The sequence below is a fragment of the Euleptes europaea genome, chromosome 7 (genome assembly GCF_029931775.1).
Source record: "Euleptes europaea isolate rEulEur1 chromosome 7, rEulEur1.hap1, whole genome shotgun sequence".
NCBI classification, from domain to species: domain Eukaryota; kingdom Metazoa; phylum Chordata; class Lepidosauria; order Squamata; family Sphaerodactylidae; genus Euleptes; species Euleptes europaea.
Genome location: NC_079318.1, coordinates 52,913,619 through 52,937,862, shown reverse-complemented (window position 1 = coordinate 52,937,862; position 24,244 = coordinate 52,913,619). Strand labels below are relative to the sequence as shown.

Below are 24,244 nucleotides of genomic sequence, written 5' to 3'. Positions count from 1 at the left end.
ACCGGAAGTGACGTTCCGCGATGTGTACGTGCGCGTGCACATTTGCCCGCTGACCCTTAGCTGGTCGATGGGCAGAGGGGTGAATTGCCAGGGGTTTGCCCACCACCACCGGGCAACCCTATTAACAGTTCATTCTTCTGAAGCCAGAAGTCATCTTGCATCGCTGTATTCTTCCAATTAAGGTTTCCAGGCCTGTAATTTTATATGACAGTTCCACACACAGTGTTTTGCTGCAATGAGTTTGACCTATGAGCAGGAAAGACCCTGGTTCTAATCTTACATAATGATAAACAAGCCAGTATCATTCAGCTTCAGCCCCCACCGTCAGCTATATGGAGAGAATACTGGCCTGCTTTTAGGGACTGCTGTAAAAATGGTTGCAATTTATATGCTTTGAACACTTAACATAGCATTTCTATATCACTTTTAATACCCTCATCCAAACATCTAGATTAAAGAATTCAGAACTGCATAGCATATCTTAGCATTTAAAAGATTCGAATACTTAGACACAGAATTTTTAATTGGCCTGACAGTGTAAAACACACGCACACAAACACAAGTGACCTCTAAGCTACAAAGCTTATCTGCCCTATCAAACATCAACATGAATAATTTTTCAGTCTGCAGAGCTATCTGACAAGCAGCCAACACATTGTAAAGCATATAATGTTATGCACAGGAGTTGGTCAGTGGGCATTATCTTAACAGTACATAAAATTTATATTAAGCACTTTCCCAATTAGCCATACATTACCTCTCACTGTAGAATCACATTGCTTACAGTAGATATACCAGTTGTACACTGTGGCAACAACCCTTAAGGGTTACTTGGCACATTGTTAGGTATTAGAAATAAATAAATGCATGATGAAGTCACTGAAGCCTTGTTGGGTATTCACACAAATTTGGTTTCAGGTTATTATGCAACAAGCTGATTTTACTTTATTTACCATAAGCCCAGTTCTCATTAAAATCAGTTTCACTTTATTTTAATATAATTCTTGGTGTTTCTGAAAAAAATAAACAGAAAATAGACAGGAATTACCAAATGAAGACATTTTCCCAACAGGCACATTTGACTTAATGTAATTTTTACTCTTTACATTACATTCTTGGCAATTTAAAAATCATCATAGGAATTAACTCCTCCCAGAACTGGAAAAAGCAAATTAGATAGATCTAAACAAGGCTTCCTCTCTGCCTGAGCGTGGGTCTCCTAAGCATACAGTACACCCATAGTGTTAAAATACAGCTATAAAGGAAAAGATCAGTGGTTAAACATGTCTGACTTTTGGAGATAATTCAAACGGGAAAAAAATCCAGGTCATTGGCCTTTTTAAACAGACCCCCGGCAATATTTACTCCTCCACAAATAGCACAGTCACATGAAATAAAACCGCAGCAAGTAAAGCCTGCAAAACAAAAGAACAATTTGTAGCCCAAAAATGCTAACTACGGCCGTGTTTACTGGACAGGATTAAGGGAGTTTATTGCAGGGTTGGTATATTAGCGACTATTGTGTCAGGTCTATGCCAAAGGAAGATTAAACAAAAAACGATATTTGGTGCTTTCACCTTCTACAAGCAGAATAGAAATAGGGGGATTATTCTGGGGGACCTGGTGGCACATGCTTCTGCAAGAAGATCAGGTATTCTGTGATAGCACTGCTTTCTTTACCATCCCTGCATGACAGCACGAGCACGTACCATTTTAACATTTAAGACACGCTGACAACTGAGACCAGTAGCTGTGTTGGTCTATGGAAAAATCGAAACACAACAGTCATGTAAACACCTATTAATTGGGACCAAAGTATTCACAAAACAGTGTGTAAACTTTTGAGTTCTCCAGACCTTTTCATCTAGAAGGACATTTAATAAAAAAGAAAGGGGAGCGGGGAAGAGATGGTTTTCAGGCCAAGATGGAAAGACTTCTGGCCTGCGTCTTTTCCAGGATATGCTGCAGCTTTGATTAGATTAGACAAAACTGGTTTCTACTTGAACCTTAGGCTTCTGAGAAAGAAAAATGGAAAGGAAAGAATTCATTTTGATAAGAACTTTTGAAAGAGCTGTTAAGAGTTGTCCACAGCAAAAGCAACATAAACAGAAAAATCTACTCAAGCAGGTGCTGTTTATAGCCTTTTTCTCCTCCCCTGTGTGTGTGTAAAGTGCAGTCAAGTCGCAGCTGACTTATGGTGACCCCTTATGGGGTTTTCAAGGCAAGGGACTAACTCAGGTGGTTTGCCATTGCCTTCCTCTGCATAGCAACCCTGGTATTCCTTGGTGGTCTCCCATCCAAATACTAACTAGGGCCGACCCTTGTTAGCTTCCAAGATCTGACAAGATCCGGCTAGCCTCTTTCCCTGTCCTCCTTTTATCTCTTGAATGTTTAAAACAGCAAGATTTCAAAGCATTTAAAACAGCAGCATTTCAAAGTCTTCTCAGAAAGCAACATTTCAAACATTTCTTTCTGGAGGTAAATACAGGCATAGGACAGGGATTCATTGTGGAAGGCACTTGGCCAGCCAGCGGCTGAAAAACTCGTTTTGCAGCCTAAAATAATATGGAAGACCAATAGTGATCCAAGTGATTCGCATTGCATTCTTTTCTTCTACGTGCAAAAGGACAGCTGTTGAAACGTTTTGCAACAGTCTGCTGACTCCAGTCATGGGTTCAATTGAGGCCAGCAGCACTGTTAAAGAAAAATTTCAGCACAGTAGCTGCATTAGTCTGCTGCAGCCCAAATAACTAAGTGGAGCGTGGCACCTTGAAGGAAGTTATTGGGGGTTACCGCATTATGTATTCCCAGCAACGTATTAAGAGTTTGAAAATGCTATAAAAAATACTGTTCGCACTTTCTATGTATTCCCAACGATGTATTAAGAGTTTGAAAACGTTATAAAAAATACTGTTTGCACTTTGTTTGGCCCCTTTAGGTGTGAAGACGTCTTCCAACCATTTTTTAGCCGTGGCATCCAAAAACCCTTTTAAAGCGATGTTTTTAATAACATTTTCAAGCTCTTAATACATTGCTGGTAATATATGAGGTAACCCCCATTGTGGCCTAAGCATTTGTGTGCCAGATCCCACTTTATGCATGCAGTATTAAATTCAGTTGGGGGACAAAGAGAGAGAGAGAGACACCCAAAGCAACAAACAGGAGAAGAGTGGGGTGGGGGTGGGAATTATTATGAAGAAATATTTGAAGGCGCATTTTTCCAGGATAAGGTGAGTAATATTGCAGAGCACATTGCACAGCACAAACAGGTTCTAGTCAACCAGCCCACTCAGAGTAGGCATGGATCACTCTCAACTGTAATGGTAAAGAAGAATCCAGTCCTTTACTGCCGACAGACTGGTTCAGTATTTCCGTCATGTCCCTGGATTTAGAAGAGTTGGTATTTATACCCAAATTTCTCCACCTTTTTAAGGATACTCAAACCGGCTTACAATTGCCTCCCCCTCCACAACAAACACCCTGTGTGGGAGGTGGGGCTGAGAGTTTGGAGAGAACTGTGACTGGCCCAAGGTCACCCAGCAGGTTCCATGTGTAGGAGTGGGGAAACCAACCCAGTTCTCCAGATTAGAGTCCCCCCCTCCTACCGACTACACTACGCTGGCTCTTAGATGGAAAGGAGGGAGGGGGAAGAGAGATGACACGGCATGTCATCTGTATATTGGTGACACTGTACTCTAAACCCCAGATGCTCTCTCCCAGCAGATGGGACCTTGCAAATCCCCATAAGCAAAAGGTCAAGGGGGGCAAATTAAAATCTCCTAGCAACATCTTCTGGGACCTGCTCTCCAAGAAAGATCAAAACCAATGCAGGATAGTACTGCTTAGGCTCATATTGGCTAGGCAGCCCAGAAGGATACCATGGTATCAAATGCTACGGAGAGGTCAAGAAGAACCAACAGGGACACACTCCCCTTGTCTGTAGAACAGCACAGATAATTTAACAGGATGACTAAAGCAGTGTCTGTACCATAACCAGCTTGAAATCCACGCTTTTCATCCAAGAAAAAGTTGGACCTTTTAGCTATCATTTTTCTCAAGACTTTATTTAGAGATAGTAGGTTGAAAAGAGGCTAATCAAAATCACCTACATCTAGAGATAGAATTAAATCAATCAAAAAGCTATTTTTTATCTCAACCTGAGTCCGGCTCAGGGCAGCTAACAAGAAAATATGATAATTAAAATGAAGATCTACAACATAGATCAACAATTAAAACCTTAGAAAGCAAAACACCAGACAGTGCTCCTATAAAACCAATAGAATAAATAGGGAGAGCAAGCAGAGGGGACTAAAAAGGAAGGGAAAGGAGGGGGAGGAGGAGAAAAACCAGGGGCGGGGAGAGAAAAAAGGAACAGGGAAGGGGAAAGGAGGCCAACTAGAGTGGAACCGTCGCTGTCCTCAACCGTAGGCCGGTGGAATATCTCAGTCTTGAAGGTCCCGCAGAACTGAATCAGGTCCCACAAGACCCTGGGCCTCATTAGACAGAGAATTCCACCAGGCTGGGGCCAGAGCTGAAAACGGTCTGGCTCTAGTTGAGGACAACCAGATACTTTTTTGGGCCCGGGACCACCAGTAAGTTGTTGCCAGATGAGCATAATGCCCTTGGGGGGGGGTGTATTGAGAGGCAGTCCCCCAAGTACGATGTCTCCAGACCATTTAAGGCTTTAAAGGTTAACACCAAAACCCAGAACCTGATCCAGTGCTCAAGTAGGAGCCAGTGCAGCTACCAAAGCACTGGTCGTGTGTGCGCTCTCCATGGGGTCCCAGTAATGACCCATGCCGCTGCATTCTGAACCAACTGAAAGCAGCTTCAAGGGTAGCCAGGCATAGGGTGAGATACTGTAGTCCAATCTAGAGTTGACTGGTGATGTATCACTGTGGCTAGGTCTGGGCAGGACAAGCAAGGGACCAGCTGTCCAACCTGGAGAAGATTGAAAAACGCCATCTTGTCTATATTTATGACTTGTGACTCCAAAGAAAGGGAGGTGTCCAGAATCACACCCAGTCACCTGATGATGGGAGTTAGTATCAATTGCACATCTTTAATAATTAGGAACTGATGTCCCAAACCTGGGGGCCCCTGACCCAACCACAGAGCCTCCGTCTTTGATGGATTCAATTTCAGCGGGTTTGTTTCAACCAATCCACTACAGCCTCCAGACACCTAGCAGAATATCAGGGATGGCACCCGGCTGGCCATCCATCAACAGATATAGCTGGGTGTCATCTGCATATTGATGGCAATCCAGCCAGAAACTCCGGTCTAGCTGGGCAAGGTGGCACATGTAGATATTAAAAAGCATTGGGGAGAGGATCGCCCAGTGCTTTTTAATGGCCTTACTACTGCCTTTTATGGCCGGAGGAAGGAGATCTTCAGCAAGGGAGCTGTTTATAATTGGCAGCAGCCACTTAGTCAGACCCTCTAATCTGGAGAACTGGATTTGATTCCCCACTCCTCCACATGAGAAGCAGACTCTAATCTGGTGAACTGGGTTGGTTTCCCCACTCGTACACATGAAGCTAGCTGGGTGACCTTGGGCTAGTCACAGCTCTCTCAGAGCTCTCTCAGCCCCACCTACCTCATAGGGTGTCTGTTGTGGGGAGAGGAAGGTGATTGTAAACCAGTTTGATTCTTCCTTAATTGGTAGAGAAAAATCAGCATATAAAAAACAACTCTTCTTCTCTTTCCTGGCTTAAAGTTGAGAGTGGAATGTGTGTGACCAAGGTATGTTCTCTGACTGGCCAAATAGGGTGTGGAGATGGTTTAAGGTCCTGGTAATATTTCTAAATAAGGAAACAAAGGGGAAGTCACACGTTGGTAAGAGGGTTGTTTAAGGGCAATCATGGTTTGACAAGAAGCTTTGGTGAGCAATTTCCAATAGTCTCAAATTACACTGACGGAGCAAACTGATATATTTGTGTGAAATACAAGTGTGGGTACTGGCTTCTCTCTGGAATAACTACTTATTTACTTGAAAAGAAGGCTAATGCTTTTTCCCTCTGGGAATAGTATCAATAATTTTTTTTAAGGGAGGAGGGTTCTTTTTGTATATTCAGCAGTTGTCCTTTTGGGTAAATATGCAAGGTGATGAGATTGGGCACAATCTAATGATTGAGATTTGATTAGCAAGACCCACTGCATTTGTTTTGCATCGTATCATTTTTATTTTTGCTTAATACTGGCTGCCTGCAATCAAGCGCTCCACTTGGAGATGATTTCTAGCAAGTACTAACTCATGCCAAGAGCCTGCTAAGAAGCTGACAGGATGCTAAGTGGTAAACTTTCTGCTAGATTGATTGCATTGCCTTGTAATGCATTAGTAACAGTCTCTTAGTCTCCTGGTTTCTAACTCTTCTGTATGTAGATCAATCTCTTATTTGACAGATTAAATTTTCTTTTTGCAGTATCTGTATTCCCATCATGCCCCAAATAGCAAACCTGCATATTACAGAACTGCTGTATTCCTGCAGACCCAAACATTTAACAGTAATTAAAGAATTTCATGTACTTTCCATTTTCAAGTAATATAACAGGATGAATAACTTTTGAATATTTGCTGAATTTATTTATTTTATTTCTAATCTCCTGGTTTAAGGATAATCCTTTGTCACATTTATATGTCAATTTTTTCCCGAAGTGCTTAAAGCAGGATTTTAGCCTTGTAGGGTAGACTGTTAGGTAGACTGGGCCAAGCTCCCCCGCACCAAATAAGTTTTGCAGTTGAGAGTCTGAATCTAGATTTCCCACAACTTAACTCATGCTCTAGCCACTGAAACACAATGGCCACAAACACATCTGACTATGCAGAGTTGAGGCTGCCATCACTTTACAAGCAGAAGATAAAATGGTAAACCTCTGTACCACTTTACACTGAAGTTGAGGCTGATATGACTGAATACTCCTAGACACATACACACAGAAAACTGGCATGTCAGGGAAAAGGCTACACTAGAAGCTTTCTTCATCAACCAAAAGGGAGTCCACAACCAAGAAATCAGAAGGAGACTGAGGCTGGGAAGTGGAGCCATAAAGGAGCTAGGAAAGATTCTTATGTGTAAGGATATGTCACTGGCAAACAAGATCAAGTTAATTCATGCCATTACCACGTATTGGTGTGAAAGCTGGACAATGAAGAAAGCAGATTCCTTTGAAATGTGGTGTTGGAAGAAAGGCAGGGTATAAATGAAGTAAAAAATAAATTCACTTTATAGTAAATGTAAGCAATCAGGATCATATCAGGAAACATATTTGTACGAGAAAGGTGGAAGAGATAGCTGAGCACTTCATAAAAAAAGATTTTGATAAAGGATAAAAACAGAGAACTAGAACTATAATTAACAAATCTACTCTGCTAAAACAATTTCCTTGTGACTGAATTATCCAATAATGGATTTCAGTCCAGTGCAAACTGAAGACAAATCATGAGCCCCCACTTAAAGCCCTATCTCCTGATCTCAGTTCTCCTCCCGGTCTCAAATCATGTGATGCAAGAGACACAATAGATGGTCTTAGACAAATTGTTCTTATGTTATTTAAGGACTCATGCATATTGAAAGCCAAATAGCCAGCACAATTTGCAGGGATTCTGTGGCCCTGCCAAAACTCAAATTTAAGAAATAGGGAAGTCTCACTAAGATTACCCTAGAAGTTAAAAACATATATACTTCCAGTTGCCGAAGAATAGACAAAAATGTTACGTAACTTGATTAACCTAACAAATACAGTTATTCAAGAAAAACATTTTAAACAAAAATCCAAGAGATGTCACAGTTTTTGAAGTACAAGCAATTTGGTATATCACATGATTCACCAATACTACTGCACTATGTATTTCTTGGTGCATGCTCCCTTCGTCCCCAAAGCACAGAGTCAATTCTGGCTTTCTTCCATCTCTTTGGCGCCTAAGAGGCTTCAGAACAGCCAGGAGTTATCATCTTTGTGTCTGCAGACAGCATCCACTGAGAAACAGCCATCTCTACAGTAAGAGGAGGTTTGGCACCTCCAAATATTTTGTGACTGGCCCAAGCCCTCATAGCAGTTATTCTGGGGGTGGATATACCATGCATGACAGCCATTTTATGATGGTGTCAGTTAGCCATTTTCAAATTTCCACAAGTGCCCTCAGGCTCATCAAGATTAGGGAACTCTGGGACGACTTCCGCTAGAGACGCTGGACTGAGCGCCACGTTCTTCGGGGGCTCCCGAGGAACCCAAGAAATGTTCAAATCTGGGATGCATCCTGCACCCCTACCCGGATGCTAAATAGTGGACCGGGGACCAGGAACTCTCATGAAGCCTTGAAGAGCGGTCTGACCCGCATTTTTCTGAGAGAGGACGACTCTCGGGGAACTGGGCGAGGTCCTGCGGGCATTGAGGGGAAAATACAACGCCGCGAACGTCTCTTTGGATTTAGGCTCAGTCCTCCTCTACCTAATACCACCTAAGCAACCACACGGAAGCAAGAATACCTACTCTTCTAAAATCTGAGTAAGTTATAAAAACTCTTTCGTTTTACCTGGATTTGGAGGATCTGAAGAACTGGCAAATACATCTATCAAATCCGTGCCTCCCCACCTGATGTATAAATGACTCTAACAAAAAAACATCAGATAAACTGGCAGGAATTCTATCAATTTGATCAGTGGATAGACATAACAAACAGGAGCTTTTGAAAGACGTTACAACTACCAATCAGATACTTCGACGTTGAAAGGGGAGGGAGGAAGAATCCCCCCTCCTTTGTTGTCGTCTTTCCGCCTTCATTGTTTAATGCCATCGCGAGACTGTAACAGACTGTGAGATCGTGAGACCGGAAGTGTGTCTCCCTTGTGTAACTGGCAAATTACTCCCAAGTTCCTGGAAGAGGAGGTAATGAAAGGTCCATACATCTTTATGGGTATATCCTGTTTTCTGCCGCAGTCTATACTAGAGTGTTTTCAACTTGATGGTATTTAACATCAAATTACTACCCACTATACAGGAATCCTGCTGAATCACCTACAAATTTTTCTATTTTTTGGTTTATTTGCCCGGACTCTACCAACTAATTAACAAAAATTTTAAAAGTAGCAAGCATGGAACATGCAATTAAACAGATGGATCAACTTATTGCCACGACAAACACCATATATCAATCTATCAATCAAAAACTGGATTCTATTCTGGATGTACTTAAAGACATAAAAGACCAAGCTAATACAACGAAGTCAGATGGGATAGCAGGGGATTCTCCAAGTGAGGAGACGGCTCAAGATCAGGAAATTCCTACAAAGGAAAAGGAGAGCCAGGATAAACAACAGGACGGCGCATCCCTTCAACAGGAAACTGCAATAGACCAGCTGCTTACGAAGGATATGAACGTGAGAGACCTCGACTTTTATCTTTACAAATTGCCTAAAGAATTTTTCTATATTAGCTTGGAGGACTTGAAGGGTGGCAAGGTTGGAGCTACTGGGATTTCTTTTTATGAACCTGGAATTGAAGAAACAACAATGCAGATGTACTATGAGAACTCTATGCTTGCAGAGGGAATTTTACCAAACACATCCAAGGATGCTCTCCGGTGTTTGGAGTCAATGAAGAAAAGTGGAAGACGCTGGAAATTCCGGACAAGGGGACTGGCTAAAAGAGTCTAGTTTTGTTTTTTGGAAATAGACAAGGGACTAGTTAAAAGGCTTGATGTGAGGGCGATCTGGCTGCGACATCTGTCACCCCATTGATCGCCTGGGCTTGATTTTGGCAATGGCAGAATTTACTATATTAATACATTATAAAGACAATTTACAATGAACAGGTGTAGGGAGACATGGAGGGTTTACGGAGGTATTGTCTTATGAAGATGATAATTTTTACTTATTGATCTAATCCATTTATTATTAGTAAGATTTATTAACCTTCCTTTTTCTGAGATAATATTAACCACCTTTTAACGATTACATTCAATATTATATTTTTTAAATTGTATGAGATTTAGTTCAATGAGTGTAATTAGAAATATTAGGATTAGAATTGTAGATATCAAAGAGTATACAGATTTATTAATGGATGGAGGTGGTGTGGGGGAAGTCCTGTTATATAAATATATTTTGGTCTCTCTCTTTATATGTTAACTCGTTTCAGAAAAATAATTAAAATTATTTATTAAAAAAAAAGATTAGGGAACTCTGCTCTAAAACTTTAGGTTGCTTATTGCAAGCAAGCAAAAGCTTTGTTGCCTTGGGCTAAGTATTTTGTAAGCACATTGTTTAATGTTAGCAAGTTTTTTTTATTGTTACAGTTTTATGATAATTATTCAATAATCCTATCAATCCCCACTGAGAGTTCTGTGGATGACCTGAATTTTGAACCCAGGACTCCCAGGTTCTACACAGAACTATGCAAGGGATGAAGAATGAACTCCCTCTCCTAAGGCATAACAAGGTAGAAAGTGCATTGTGCAAGCATTCTGAGGTGTCAAAACTGAATTTCATCGCAGATTTATTACACAGGTGGGAACCTGCAAGGACTTGCAATAGGCCTCTCTGGTTTCCTCCCCCACTATTTCATCTTTCCATTTCCTGAAAGCCCCCACAGCCTCTCCTTTTCCTGCTTCCTTCTCCCCTTCTAGGGTTGCCAACCTCCAGGTGGCACCTGGCGACCTCCTAGCATCACAACAGATCTCCCAACTACAGATATCAGTTCCTTAGGGTTGTCAGCTTCAGGTTGGGAAATTCCTGGAGATTTCCGGGTGGAGCCTTGGAAGAATGAAGTTTGGGGAGGGAAGTGACCTCAGCAGGGTATAATGCCATACAGTCCATCCTCCAAAGCAGCCATTTTCTCAGGGGAATTGAAATCTGTCATCTGAAAAGCAGTTATAATTCTGGGTGATCTCCAGCTTTCTGAGGGAGGCTGCTGTTGAACAGCAGCAAAGAGCCAGGCCTAGCTGAGTCATGCAAGTTGGGTGGTATCATGAGGTTGCTGTCAGGCATAGGGTTGCCAGCCTCCGGTAGGACTGTTACTGTTCAACAGCAGCCACCCTAGGAAAGCCAGTGTGGTGCAGTAGGTAGAGCTTCAGAGCAGGGTCTGGGAGACCCAGGTTCAAATCTCCATCTTGCTGTGGAAGCTCACTGGGTGATTTTAGACAGTCCCACACTTTCAGCCTAACCTACCTCACAGGGTTGTTGTGCAGATAAAAGGAGAAGAGGAGGCCAATGTAAGCTGCTTTGGTCCCCACTGTGGAGAAAGACCATAGTTTTCTAAGGCAGAGGATGTGGGGGGGGAGGAGAAGTTCTCTAGGTTGGGATGTTCTTTGAGATTTGAGGGGTGGAGCCTGGGAAGAGTGGAATTTGAGGAGGGGGGACCTCAGAAGGGTATAATGCCATAGACTCCACCCTCCAAGGAAGCCATTTCCTCCAGGGGAACTAGGGTTGCCATCCTCCAGGGGAGGGCTGCAGATCACCTGGAATTACAACTGATCTCTGTAGTTAGGAGATCTGTTGTGATTCCAGGAGAGCTGCTGATGCTGCTGGGGGGTGGGAGGAAGCAGGCGGGAGGCCAGGAGAGTGATGGGGGCCAGAACAAGAGAGTGATGGGGTAAGGGGGCAGAAAGAAAAAATAAATGACAGTCATGGAGGAGAGAATAAGAAAAGGGGTGGCAGGAGGGAGAAAGAATGAGAGGCTGAGAGAACTAGGGAGAGAGGGAAGGAAGCTAAGGTTGGGGGAATGGGTACGTTTCTTGTAGGTCCCCACTTGTCGTTACATATTACCCTAACTTATCACCTAGAGCACAGGTCATCCTTTCCAAGCCTACAGGAATCTTAGTAAGTATGACTCAGGGCAGTGGGCACAACCATAAAATGCCTCTGCAAGAGGCAGAGCCAACCACAAAATGTTAATCAGTGAAGACATGTATAACTCCAGCCGGAACTCTTCAACATTTCAGGTGGAAGCTGTTTAACGCAATGCCTTTTAAAATGAACACACTGTTCCAAAGATATTGTCTTGCATACACGACACAGCTTACCTTCAGCCATGCTGTGAAGATCCTTGCGCTGCCGCAGCTGCTGTCAAAGCAACTTTTTAAAAATCTGCATAACCAACCAGACCCCCAACAGCCAATCAGAAGCCCTGCAGGGCAAAGGCTCCACCTAGCCCTGCCTACTTTTTAAAAGTACTCGGTGAGCACCCTAGCCCCTATGGGTACCACACTGGAGACCCATGAGCGAAGCTTTCTTTAGAGTTTCAAATAGGGTTTTTTTTTAATTAAAAAAAATGGTTTCTGTAACACTTTAGGACATTATGACATATGCACAGTCATTAGTCACTGCTCCCCCCAGCATGGCTTCATAACAGGCTGATATTTAATAGCATGGTGTAGTAGTTAAGAGTGGTGGACTCTGATCTGGAGAACCCAGTTCGATTCCCCACTCCTCCACATGAGCTGCGGAGGCTAATCTGGTGAACCGGCTTGGTTTCCCCACTCCTCTACATGAAGCCAGCTGGGTGACCTTGGGCAAGTCACAATCTCTCAGTCCCACCTATCTCACAGGGTGTCTGTTGTGGGCAAGGGAAGGTGAGTGTAAGCAGGTTTGATTCTGCCTTAAGTGGTAGAGAAAGTCGGCATATAAAAACCAACTCTTCTTCTTCCCCCACCTGGTAGGAGCAAAGCAAAAGAGATAACTGGGTCTCGACTGGTGGCCTGGGGTGGTGCAATCCTAACGAGAAACGGAAAATCTAAAGAAAACTATTCCTAGCCGGCAGCAGGCTTTTAAGAGTCACAACGCCTTCCGCCTCACCGAGCTAGGCCAGAGGGAATGGGACTGGAGCCGACAAGTAACCGGGCTTCTTCTACTACGCCTGTCTACCGGACAGCAAGTACTGTTCAGCACACTGGCACATACTCACGAGTAAACAAGCACAGAATTCGTCCCAGCGTCGCTTATTCGCCGCGTTCAACAAAAGCAATTGATCCTCCTTGCAAGAGACTCAGGCGACACCATCGGCGCCCCCAGAGAGGACCGCGGGGCCGTCCCCATGGCGACCGGCCAGCCCATGAAACCCAGCGCCAGGCTCGCTCGCGCGCACAGGCGGCCAAGGCCGGCCTTCCACCTTTCCCCTATTCTCCATTGGCTTTCTGCTCATCCCGCCCCGGCGCTCGCAGCCCAATCGTCTTCCACCTGCGTAGCTCGACGCTCCTCCCTTCAGCCCCCCGCGTTGGCCCATTCGGGTGCCACTCTCTCGGTTTCCTAAGGTCGAGTTGTTCCAGGTCCCAGCCCCCCCCTGAGGTAATGTGTGAGCGTCTGCCTCCTGATTGGCTAGTTTCGCTCCTGCCAGTCATCCTTACGCCGGGCTCCTCCAACCGCGTTCTGCGCCTCCTCTCCCCTCCCTCCGGTGCTGAGCCCCGCCCCCTTTTGGAACTCGGTCGTCCTTGTGGCTTGTTCGCTTTAGCAAGTTGCGCGCTTGTTCTTGAGCGGAAGGTTCGTTCCTGGCTGTTACGAGGGGGGGGGGGGAGCGCGCGGCCGGGCTCGGCGGAAGAGGAAGCGGCGTCCCAGAAGAAGTTGAGCCTGGAGGAGCGCGGGGAGATGTTGGCGGAAGAAGCCCGCGGGGCTCCCGACGGTGGCTGAGGGAGGAGGCTGCAGTCCGGCCGCTCGCAACGACCGCCTCCCCCCCCCACACACCTCTCTCGCCCGGTTCGCCGCTAAGCTCCGGCTCATGACAGCGAGTTCTGCGCGGGGCGGCCCAGGCGACCACAGCGAGCCCGGCTGAGAGAAACAAACAGCGCCTCTTCCACCTCCGGGGCCGATAAAGTTTGCTGCTCGCGGGCGGGCGGCTGGTGGCGGAGGAAAGTTCCCCCCCCCTGTTGTTTAATGGTGGCTCCTTCCGATTGAGGCGAACGCGGGAGATTACGCGGCGGCGGTGGGGGGGGGGAAGGACGACTCAATCCTGGATTAAGAACGCCTTTTCCTGCCTGTTTTTGGAATCCGCCTTCACCTCTGATTTCACTCCGCTTTTTGTTTTCTTCCCCCCCCCCTTATTGGAAATTTGAGGATCCCCCCCCACCACCTATTTTGGAAGCGGCTTCTTTCCTGGAGTTTGTGATTACGAAGCTCTACCCCCTTCTCCGAGGTGTTTGGTCCAAAAGGTCTCCTTGGGTCAAGAGCCCCTTTCCTCGGGGGGCTGCCGGATCGAGAGTCTTCCTCCCGCCCGTCGGTATTCGAGTAGGTGCCTCACCCTCCCCTCCCCCCCCTCTTGCTGAGCCTCCCCCTTGCCTGGCGTGGGATATATATGCTCCAGGAAAGCGCCGGCGGGCTCCCCCCCTGGTGTGTCCTCCGCGCTCGGCCATGTCGGCGACGACCATCTCCGCCGCGGAGAAAGTGGACGGCTTCACGCGCAGGTCGGTGCGCAAGGCGCAGAAGCAGAAGCGCTCGCAGGGCTCCTCGCAGTTCCGCACGCAGAGCAGCCAGGTGGAGCTCGCCCCGCTGCCCCAGCTGAAAGGTAATTGGCTTGGGGTGTGTGTGTGTGTGTGGGTTCAGTGCCGTCAAGTCGCTTCCGACTCATGGCGACCCTATGAATGAAAGTCCTCCAAAATGTCCTGTCTTGGACAGCCTTGCTCAGATCTTGCAAACTGAGGGCTATGGCTTCCTTTATTGAGTCCATCCATCTCTTGTTGGGTCTTCCTCTTTTCCTGCTGCCCTCCGCTTTTCAGAGCAGGACTGTTGGCTGGGAGGAACCACCTTTAGGGAGCGGCGGCTCCTCTGCCCTGGGGCTACAGGTGCCGCTGGGGAAAAACAAAAACCAACGCCGAGTTGCCCTTCCCACGCACGCGGCTTCTCTCCTTCTTCCTTTCGCTGCCCTGTCGTATTTTCCGAGACCGGATCGCTTCTTGTGCGGAAGCTCCTGCCCTCTAGCCTTATTCCTCGCTGCCCTCTAGCCTTATTCCCCCGGCACTGTCAGCTTCGCATTTAGACGGGTTGTTCGGCATCTCGCTTAAAGAGGGATTAGCCGCTTTCTTGCGTTTTGAGGATCTTGCATTTTTCGTCCTTGTGGCCTGTTGTCTGAGCCCTTGGGATTAAAGGCTTGTTTACCCTACTTTAAGGAGCTGGTATTTAGAATGTTCCCTTGATGTCTGAGGCAATGGTGGGGAGTGGGATCTTGAGGGTAGGGCGGGGGAACTATTCTGATAGGGCATAAGCCTACAAAAGAAACTTAATCAGAATATAGGCCTTATTTATCATCTGCCCCTTTCCCATTATGTTCAGAAAGTCTTACGCCTGCCATCTGTCCTGCCTTTGTAGTGTCTCAGTTGATTAATTATTTCATTTAGAAGCTAAAATACTTGTGTTTAAGTTTGTTTTTATTTTGGAGGAAGGAGTACCCACATGGCTGGACTATCAAAAGGTCATAGCGTTGCTTGTTTGAACTATCAACCCTTTACTTCTGTGACTTTCTTTATCCCTTGTTCTGGCCTCTGGTTGAAACCAGTGCAGAAATATGTGTCTTTGTGATATTGGATGGCAAACTGGGCTTTCATGTAAACATAGACCTAAAGATATAGCTTTCAGTTTATTCTTTACTTGAGGAAATACTGGCTGTGGTGATAGTAAAAGAAAAACGTGAAATGTTGATTAGCGAAGTGTGCTTTGACCACTTTAATCTGAAGGTGTTTTATGTTAATACTACGTCTTTTTAAAGACCTTGCAAGTAGAAAGTAGTTTTTATTGCTGTACATTCATTTACTCTTGAAGCTTATTTATAATTGTTGTAGTATGTGCTCAGTTTTTGATATCCAACTGTTGAAAGCTGCTTCACATATTACCAAGTTCTTACATGGAAAAGACTGGGAAATTACATGATTTTAATGTGTTGGTTTTAGTAGATAACAATAATAGTTGCGTATACATTTTTATATTTGTGAAGAAAAGCCTTAGTTACATGCAAGTTGCAACTCTTCAGTACGCTTACATATGGCTATCTGTATGCTGCTAGGATTGTCACATTTTATGATGTCCACAAGTTCCTTTTGTGTAGAAATTTGCCACTGTGAATGAAGCAGCCCTTAATTATAGATGGCCCCCATACATAATTTATGTTGGCACTCACAGATTGATAGGATTGCATTCCAAAACATGGCCAGATAGCACGATTGTGTTAGAAATTATGCCAGGGTAAGAAACTCAACTTCAGTAGGACATCAGTTTAAATGTTGTCAACTCGGAAACTTTTTTTTTTGCAATACAAATAATTCAGAAAGTAGATTCTTAATAAAATAATTCCCATATATAAACTATTGTGTCTCTTACTGGTTTTGAAGGTGAGATTATGAGGTATCATGCAGTTTTGCAAAGAGGCAGTAGATCAGTGGCAGATTTCTGGATTTTGAGCTTATCTTTTTTCTTTCCTCTGGAAAGGAGAGGAGGTAGCTAAGACTAATGGTGAATGTGTCTACCAGGACCAGTACTGGGCTATCCAGTCAGGGTACATTAGTGATACAGGCATTGATATGTAGCAGTTCTGGAGTACAATTACCTTCTAATAAACTAGTAGTTATTGATGGCAGAAGCCGTACTTGTTTGTAGAGATTTCTAAAGTGTGGTACTGGTAATTATGCTGTCTAATTTTGTGTATGTTTTATATAGCATACATGTTATTGTTGGACTAGGTTCTGGGGGGAAAAACCCAGGTTCTAGTCCCCCCTCTGCCATGGAAGCTTGCTGGTTGATCATGGGCCAGTCACACATTATCAGCCTAACCTACCTCACAGGATTGTTGTGAGGGGAAAATGAAGAGAACCATGTAAGCTTCTTTGGGCCCCTATTTGAGGAGAAAGAAGAAAGAAACAAAAAGGCAGATCCCTGCTCCAAGAGTTTACAATCTGGGCTCAAGTGGAGGGGAATGGTATCAGGGAAAATGCGTGAGAACTCACTTTAAATATATTGAGGTTTAACTTCAGTGGGACTTCACGTAATGTAAAAGTAGTGGATCCAGAGTTGGTGGGGGAAAGTGCTGTCAAACTGCAGCTGACTTATGGTGATCTCATAGGGTTTTCAAAGCAAGAGCTGGTTCAGAGGTGGTTTGTCATTGCCTGCCTCTGTGTAGTGGCCCTGGACTTCCTTGGTGGTCTCCCATCCAAATACTCACCAGGGCCCATCCTGCTTAGCTTCCTAGGTCTGGCAAGAGCGGGCTATCCAGGTCAGGGACACAGTCAGGGCCAGGTCAGTAATCCACACTTACTACCAGCATTACACATTAGATTGAAGCTCATTAGATTTATCATTGGGGGTTACCGCACTTTTTATTCCCAGCGATGTATTAAGAGTTTGAAAATGTTGTAAAAAACATCGTTTTAAAAGGGTTTTTGGATACCACGGCTTATAAATGGCTGGAAGATGTCTTCACAGCTAAAGGGGCCAAACAAAGTGCAAACAGTATTTTTTTACAACATTTTCAAACTCTTAATACATCTCTGGGAATACAAGTTCGGTAACAGCAGTTAACCTGTAATTCTTGTGTGTGTGGTTCCCCACGTCCTTGCTGCCGAGTGTGGTATGAGAAGGAACCACTATTGACTTTGATTCTATAAAATACATGTGCCTAATTTTTATATTTATGCAGTTGGACGCATACTGAATTTAATGTATATCCAAGCTCCTACTCTGATTTATGAAAAGACTCACAATCATGAGTATATTAAATCATGTTAATCCAAGTTCACAAATGCCCTTGTGCTTGCTTTTAGATTGCTATGGCTGTTCATTTATTCTGATATTAAATCTTAACTGCATGCTCATTAACAGATCGATCAGAGGTGTTTGAAATGTTCTGTTATATCAAAGATCTCTGGTAACATCCTAGTTTGCCATAAACTGGATCCAGATCCTGCAAATGTGTCTATAGTCCACTAACATTGCCTGTGATGTGGTAAATCATATTTTGAATATGAACATATAAGAATTTATGTTTTTTAATTTTAGAAAATTACCACGCATCCCACAAGCAGTCTACAAATGCTGCTTTTCGTCTGGTAATTGCCTCTGATCTGCTGTCTAGGACAAAGTTTTTTTTCTTCCATGTATGTACTGAGCAGGAAATGTTCTGCAAAAATGCTTGGTGTGAAGGCAAAGAAAACACCCTTGCTTTTTTTCTGTGTGAACTCAGGGGAGAGAAGGATTGGGTTATTCTTTCCCACTGGACTTCTGCAGAAGCAGTTAGGCACTACTTACACTTTCTGCAGAAGGGAGAGCCAAACCCCCCCCCCAAAAGATTCTCAGTATATGCCACAGGGAAAGAGGAGAAGTAGTGAGTACAAATAATGGCTAGATATTAACCCAAAGCAAAATTTGTTTACTCTTGTGCGTGCTAGATATGTTTTGAGGAATATTTTGGGCCTTGTGGTATCAGTACTAGTTTTGCATTCTCTTTAGTCCTGTGGTTTTCCTAAAGTTTTAAAGCTAATGATAGTGCAACTAATTGTGATAGGCCTTATTGCATAATGCTGTGGCATTCTCCAAAAATGTATAGTTAGGATGAATTGAACTACAAACTTGCAGAAGGCACGAATGACTTATAAGCTTCCATTCTGTTTGAGCAAAATAGGCTGTAAATCACACTGAATAAAGGGTGAATGATGAGATGGATAATATGACAAGTGAGTTGGGAGTAGCATGATTCCAGTATCTTTGCAGAAAACAATCCACTGTCCATACATGCGTGAGAAGTCCATTTATGCAGTCGAACTTACTGCTGACGCTTCTGTCATGCGACCCCTGCATCTTGTTATAATGAGCATGTTAAATGCTGCTTTTTAAAGTGCTTACCATAAACAAGCCTGCACAGTTTTTGACGCACTAAGATGAAAATGACCCATCTGCCATGTATTATGGCCTGCCAGATGCTTGGCGACCTTCTCTGTTTTTGCAGTTTTAGGCAAACAGCAAAGTGAGGAAGCTTATGAAATCCCTGATGGGCTGCATTCACTTGTGGAGTGGGTGTTGCAAGTGAGTTATAGCTGCATGATAAGTCCTGCAATATAGACTGTGGTGAACAGAGGATGGCAAAATTGGGGGAAATAACCACTTTGTATATGCATGTGACAGGGTTGATAACATTCCAAGTATTCTTTGGTTTGCCACTTGCAATTAATGCAGATTTTCCAGTAGCAGTAGCAATTCTGCTTCTTGTTGGATATGTACAAGCCTAAAGAAACCATGTTGCTAATGAGAATATCAGTGTACTTTTTGGGATCAAGGATATGGCAACTGGGAAGAGTATATAACCCTCTCTCCATACCATATGTGTCTTAGCTTATAGCTGAGGCTACGCAATTGCAAGAGAAGAGTTTTCTGGACCTTCCATTGTGATGGACCTCCCTTCCATGACTTGTTTGTGGTTATGGACCTTTGTGAATGTTGTTTTAATTGCAATATAATATTTCTATAGTGCTAGAACTATAATCGCTGGACCAATATTTATCCCAGAAACAGTGAACTTCAAAAGTTAGTACTTGATTGCAAAACATATAGAATCCTGCACAAACAGTGGCCATACTAAAAGTTTTGGAGTGCTAAAACTTCTGATGAAAAATATATGCAGTTTTAGATAGGTCTGAACACATGAGGCTGCCGTATACTGAATTAGACTATTGGTTCATCAAGGTCAGCATTGTCTATTCTGAGAGGCATCAGCTCTCCAGGGTTTTAGAGGTCTTTCACATCTCCTACTACCTACTTTTTTAAAAACTGGAGATGCTGTTGATTGAAACTCATATTCCAAAAGGAGTGTGGTACAGCATAGTTTTCATTTTTTGTGAAATTGTCACTGTTACAGTTCAGTACTTTTCTCTGAAGAAATCATGCATCAGTTTTGCACACTATGGAATAACCCAGGGGTCGCAAAAGTGCGGCTCCCGAGCCGCATGCGGCTCTTTGAGCCCTTGAGTGTGGCTCTTTCCATATCCGGGCCCGGCTGAGTAGCTAAAGGGGCGGGGGGCGGGAGAGAGTCTGCGCAGGAGGCGCTTGGGTTACGTAGGAGCGACCACGTGCCGCTGCTGCTGGCGGGCCTGCTGTGGGGAGAAGTCTGCGCAGGAGGCACTCGAATTACAAAGGAGCGACCACGTGCTGCTGCTGGCTGGCCTGCTATGGGGATTGGGGGTTTCTTAAGCAGCGGAGGGAGCAGCCGCCGTTTTGATATTTGAACGGTAAGCCCACCCGCTGCCTCTTGGCTTCTGCTGTTGGCTCCTCGAGTCCCTCTTCAGAAAGGCTCGAGAGAAATTCTCATTGCTTTGGACGCGCTTCGCCCGGACGAGGAAGCCCCGCGCAGCGTCTTTCTCGCTTGAGGCCGCCTGCAGCCCGGAGGGGAGGGGGAGGCAGAGAGCGAGCTGCCCCGGCGGCCGCCACCTCCCCCCTCCCTGCCGCTCGGGCCTCTCTTTCGGTACGGCCGCTCTCGCCCCCAGGGCTGCAGAGCGGGCCCAAGGCCGTGCTCAGGCCGCCCCTGGGAGGGGGGAGGGGGCTGGCGCACTGGCCTCGAGGGAGGGAGGGAGGGAGGGGCAGTTGGGGGACTCTCCTCTCCAGAATGGTGGGGGGGTGAGCACCTGCCCCTCCCTCTGGCCAGGAGGGAACTGGCATGTCCGTGGCGGGGGGAAGGAAGGATGGACTGTGCATCTCCCCCTTGTTTGTTTGCATGGAACATACACAGACCGGGGACCTGCTGGCCTCTTCCTCTGTGCCTGGGATCCCTGGACATCTGGACCCTTGCTGGGTGATGGTGGTGGGGGGGAGAAAACAGTGGGCCTTCTTGTCTGGCAATTGTTAGCCCTCCCCTGGCCTATTACTGCAGGTTTCCCCTCTTCCTGCTACTTTGTGCCTCTTTCAAAAGGAACCGGAGGGGGGGGGTTTACACTCTCCCCACAGCCATTCACCACCCCACTGTGCAGTAGGTGCTCTACTGGTTTCCACTTCTGCTAAATTTTAATTGAAGTTTATTAAGTTAATAAACAGAGTACCTACCTATATAGTTTGAGTTTAAAAAATTTGGCTCTCAAAAGAAATCTCAATCAATTTACTGTTGATATTTGGCTCTCTTGACTAATGAGTTTGGCGACCCCTGGAATAACCCAATCTTCATGAACCCTTTACACAATGTAACTGTGACATCTTGCAAGTTCACATGGAATTTGCCTCAGTGTTGTAGAATCCTGCTATTGGTATAGTTCCAAATGGCTGGTGCATGTGAATGGAGAAGAGATGCTGTGCTACTTGGCTTCTGGAGCTAGAGCCATGGGAAAATTAGTAGAGTACCTAAGACTGGGCAATGCTTGTTCTTTTGTGTGTGTATTTTTTGCTGTTCTGTAGCATGGTAAATGTTTTTTACTGTACAATAATTTTTTGTTTTTATTTTATTTACCTCATTTATAGCCTGCCTTTCTTGATGAGACTCAATGCGGATTACAAAAAACATTTATTAAAAAATCAGTCAGATGACATAACATATCCAGTAAACAATGCAGTAGGACTAGGAATACAGAACTGGAAAACTATGCTTGCAGTCAGAAAAAAAGGAACCTGTCTAAGGTATGACATAACCATAATGCAGAAAGCGGGTTACAAGGTAGTAGAAGACAATGTAGTAAATTCAAGGTGGGACATACAGTGAGTGTTGCAATTGACTACAACCCTATTCCCTCATAAAAGTGGACTTCTGAGCTGTTCCATTATACAACTGTTCTATTTCCTTTATAAAGATGCCCTTCAGGGTGGTAAGCACTACCTGACATGCGGCTGCTGTTACCTATTTGTAGGGTGGCACCTTCAGATGGCCAAATCAGCTGAGGCAAGTTAGGGGACCATCTTCTGAGCCAAATGAAACTAGAAGAATGCAATTTTTGTAGCTGCATTAACTTGTTTCTCCAGCTAGATCCTGTACAACTCCAGGGCTCTTAACTGAGTTAGCAAGTGTCAGCTGGATTCCATCAAAAGTAGGAAGTCCATTATCCTTCAGGACTTCAGCCTTCCCAGTCATCATTAACTCCATCTTTTCAAGATTCAGTTTCAACTTGTTGACCCTTAGCCATTTAACCACAGCAGTAAGGTACTTCAGTAATTCAGGACCTCTACAGTATCACTAGGCAATTTGGATATTTATTTAGAAAATGTTTATGCCACCTCTCCAAGGAACCTTCGTGAGGTGGTATAAAATATAATAACGACATAATATTAAAATGTACTAATTAAAATATAAAATGTAAAAACAGAGCCAGAAAAAATATAGATGACTAAGCAGCTTAAAATAAGTTTTCAGACTAAAAGTGGATTATGAAATGGTGTTAAAAGACCAATGACTTAATTAAAAGCCTGGGTGAGCAGAAACATTTTGGCCTGGATCCTAAAAGAGAGCAGTGTAGATGCCAGGTGAGTCTCAAGGGGGATGGGCAGTCTGTAAATGAGATGTCATTACTGGGAAAGCCCTGCCTTACCTCTGAAGGCAGAGATCTTAACTGTAAATCTTAACTGTTAATATTCTTTCATTCTTAACATTTTTGTCTCCCATGAAATTCCTTGGGTTGTAAAACTTGCCCAAGGGAACCTCAGACCAAAATGCAGGGCCGATAGGGAGAGCCTCCCCATTTTACCGGTGGTTAAAGTGTTATCTTATATAGTGGGCTCAAGGAGGCATGGTGATGCACTTTTTCTTCCTTCCCATTGACAGGATTGTGATGCAGGTACTAAAACATTCACTCCCATATCCTTCCACACTGGTTAATTCATGTGGGTATATTTCTTCCTGCTTTTGCCTTGCTTAACTTCCTGTTATCGAGAAAATTAAATGCTTCAAATGGCAGATCGCAGTAAGATAAGGTGGAGGCGGGGTTCAGGCTTTGCTTCCTTCCCTGCATACTCTGTTTTTACTTTTTAAACAAGGACTTGTCCTAGCTCCTTTGGTACTCATGAATGTATGGACCCATGTATAAAGGGCTGCTCTTAGCCCAGAAGAGATTTGATATGTTATGGATGTCTCACCAGGCTTATTTTTGTACTTATTTTTCTACCTCTGAAAGTGCCAGACTTCATTATTAGAAACCTCTGTATCTTCCACCTTTTCTCAGTGCGTGCAAACCAAAGCATTTGTTCTTGCCTGCAATTAGGCTAATACCTAAACGTTAGTAGTGTAGCAGGGAACACTGGATCTGGTGTTCTGGTTTGACAGTATGTCTAAGGAGGCACTGCTGAGTCTCTCTTCCTCTTTGCTGACTTTCCATTAACTCTTGTCCCTCCAAGAGAAATGGAATTTAAAGATGGTGCAGGGAAATGGAAACTAAAAGAAGAATGCCCCTGCAGACATTGTGGCACTACCAGAAAAATATAGCTTGATACGACATAGTTTGGATCCGCAAGTCAGAAAATGATATTTAGATTAGTTACCATTTGATCAGATTTTGATTATTTACTTTGTGAATGAAGATGCCTACATTTCAGTTCTACATGCACTTTACATTGCATGTTAATATTTTGGCATGGACTTTTCCTTTAAAGAGTATTTAGGAATCCAGCTTTCAACTTATTTTCTAGAAATCAGAATGAAGAGAAACTTTGTAATGAGTTTTTAGTATGTAGGCTTTAAAAATAATCCCAATTAAGTATTATTAAATGTTTTCACTTGGAATGCAGTTTCCATGTCTTCCAAACAGAACTGTTTTTGACATAAGTTCTTTGAGAAATGACCTCTTATCCTTAGAATACTTGGTCGTTGTTTTTTAAAGTAAGTTTTCGTGAACAGTAATTGCTAAATATAGAATCCATTGACAGTCTTCCCATGAAGAACTTTTCTATTTTAATCTGTTGCATCTTCTGTGCCAGTTTAGTATTGAATTTCTTTTTCCATGTTTATTGCTTTCATGTTGAGTTACATTGTAGCTATGTTGATTAAATTTAGAGTTGGTTCTTCAAATAGATGGAAATAAACAAGTGCTCTTGACCAATTGTCTTTATGTGGTCTAGAGCCCTATTTATAATTTACACATGCCTTTTTTCACACAAAATTAAATGAATTTAATGGCTGTAAAAACTTTAGTACAGTAGTTGACTCTATACCCATGCATCAGCAATTGTGGAAAGGGTTTTGAGCTGATAGGATATCTTCCTTATCTTAAAACAGAAATAGGATATCTTCCTTATCTTAAAACAGAAATAGGCTGTCAGGCCTGGGACATCATCCAAGGAGGCAAGAAATGAGTTGTTCTTTCTGCACCCACTGG

General features: G+C 44.0%; 2 protein-coding genes across 2 annotated transcripts in view; both read left to right on the top strand.

Moving 5' to 3' along the window:
* DTL (denticleless E3 ubiquitin protein ligase homolog) overlaps positions 1-10,408 on the top strand; it is an 89,965-nt gene extending 79,557 nt beyond the window's left edge. The window contains exons 16-17 of the mRNA XM_056853376.1: positions 9,117-9,461; positions 10,298-10,408. Coding sequence (XP_056709354.1) covers positions 9,117-9,461; positions 10,298-10,408 — 456 coding nt within the window. The remainder of the gene's footprint in view (positions 1-9,116; positions 9,462-10,297) is intronic.
* Positions 10,409-14,336: 3,928 nt separating this feature from the next.
* The window catches only part of PPP2R5A (protein phosphatase 2 regulatory subunit B'alpha), a 50,888-nt gene continuing 40,980 nt past the window's right edge, over positions 14,337-24,244 (top strand). Inside the window, exon 1 of the mRNA XM_056853374.1 lies at positions 14,337-14,493. Within this exon, the coding sequence (XP_056709352.1) occupies positions 14,340-14,493 (154 nt within the window). The 5' untranslated portion in view covers positions 14,337-14,339. The remainder of the gene's footprint in view (positions 14,494-24,244) is intronic.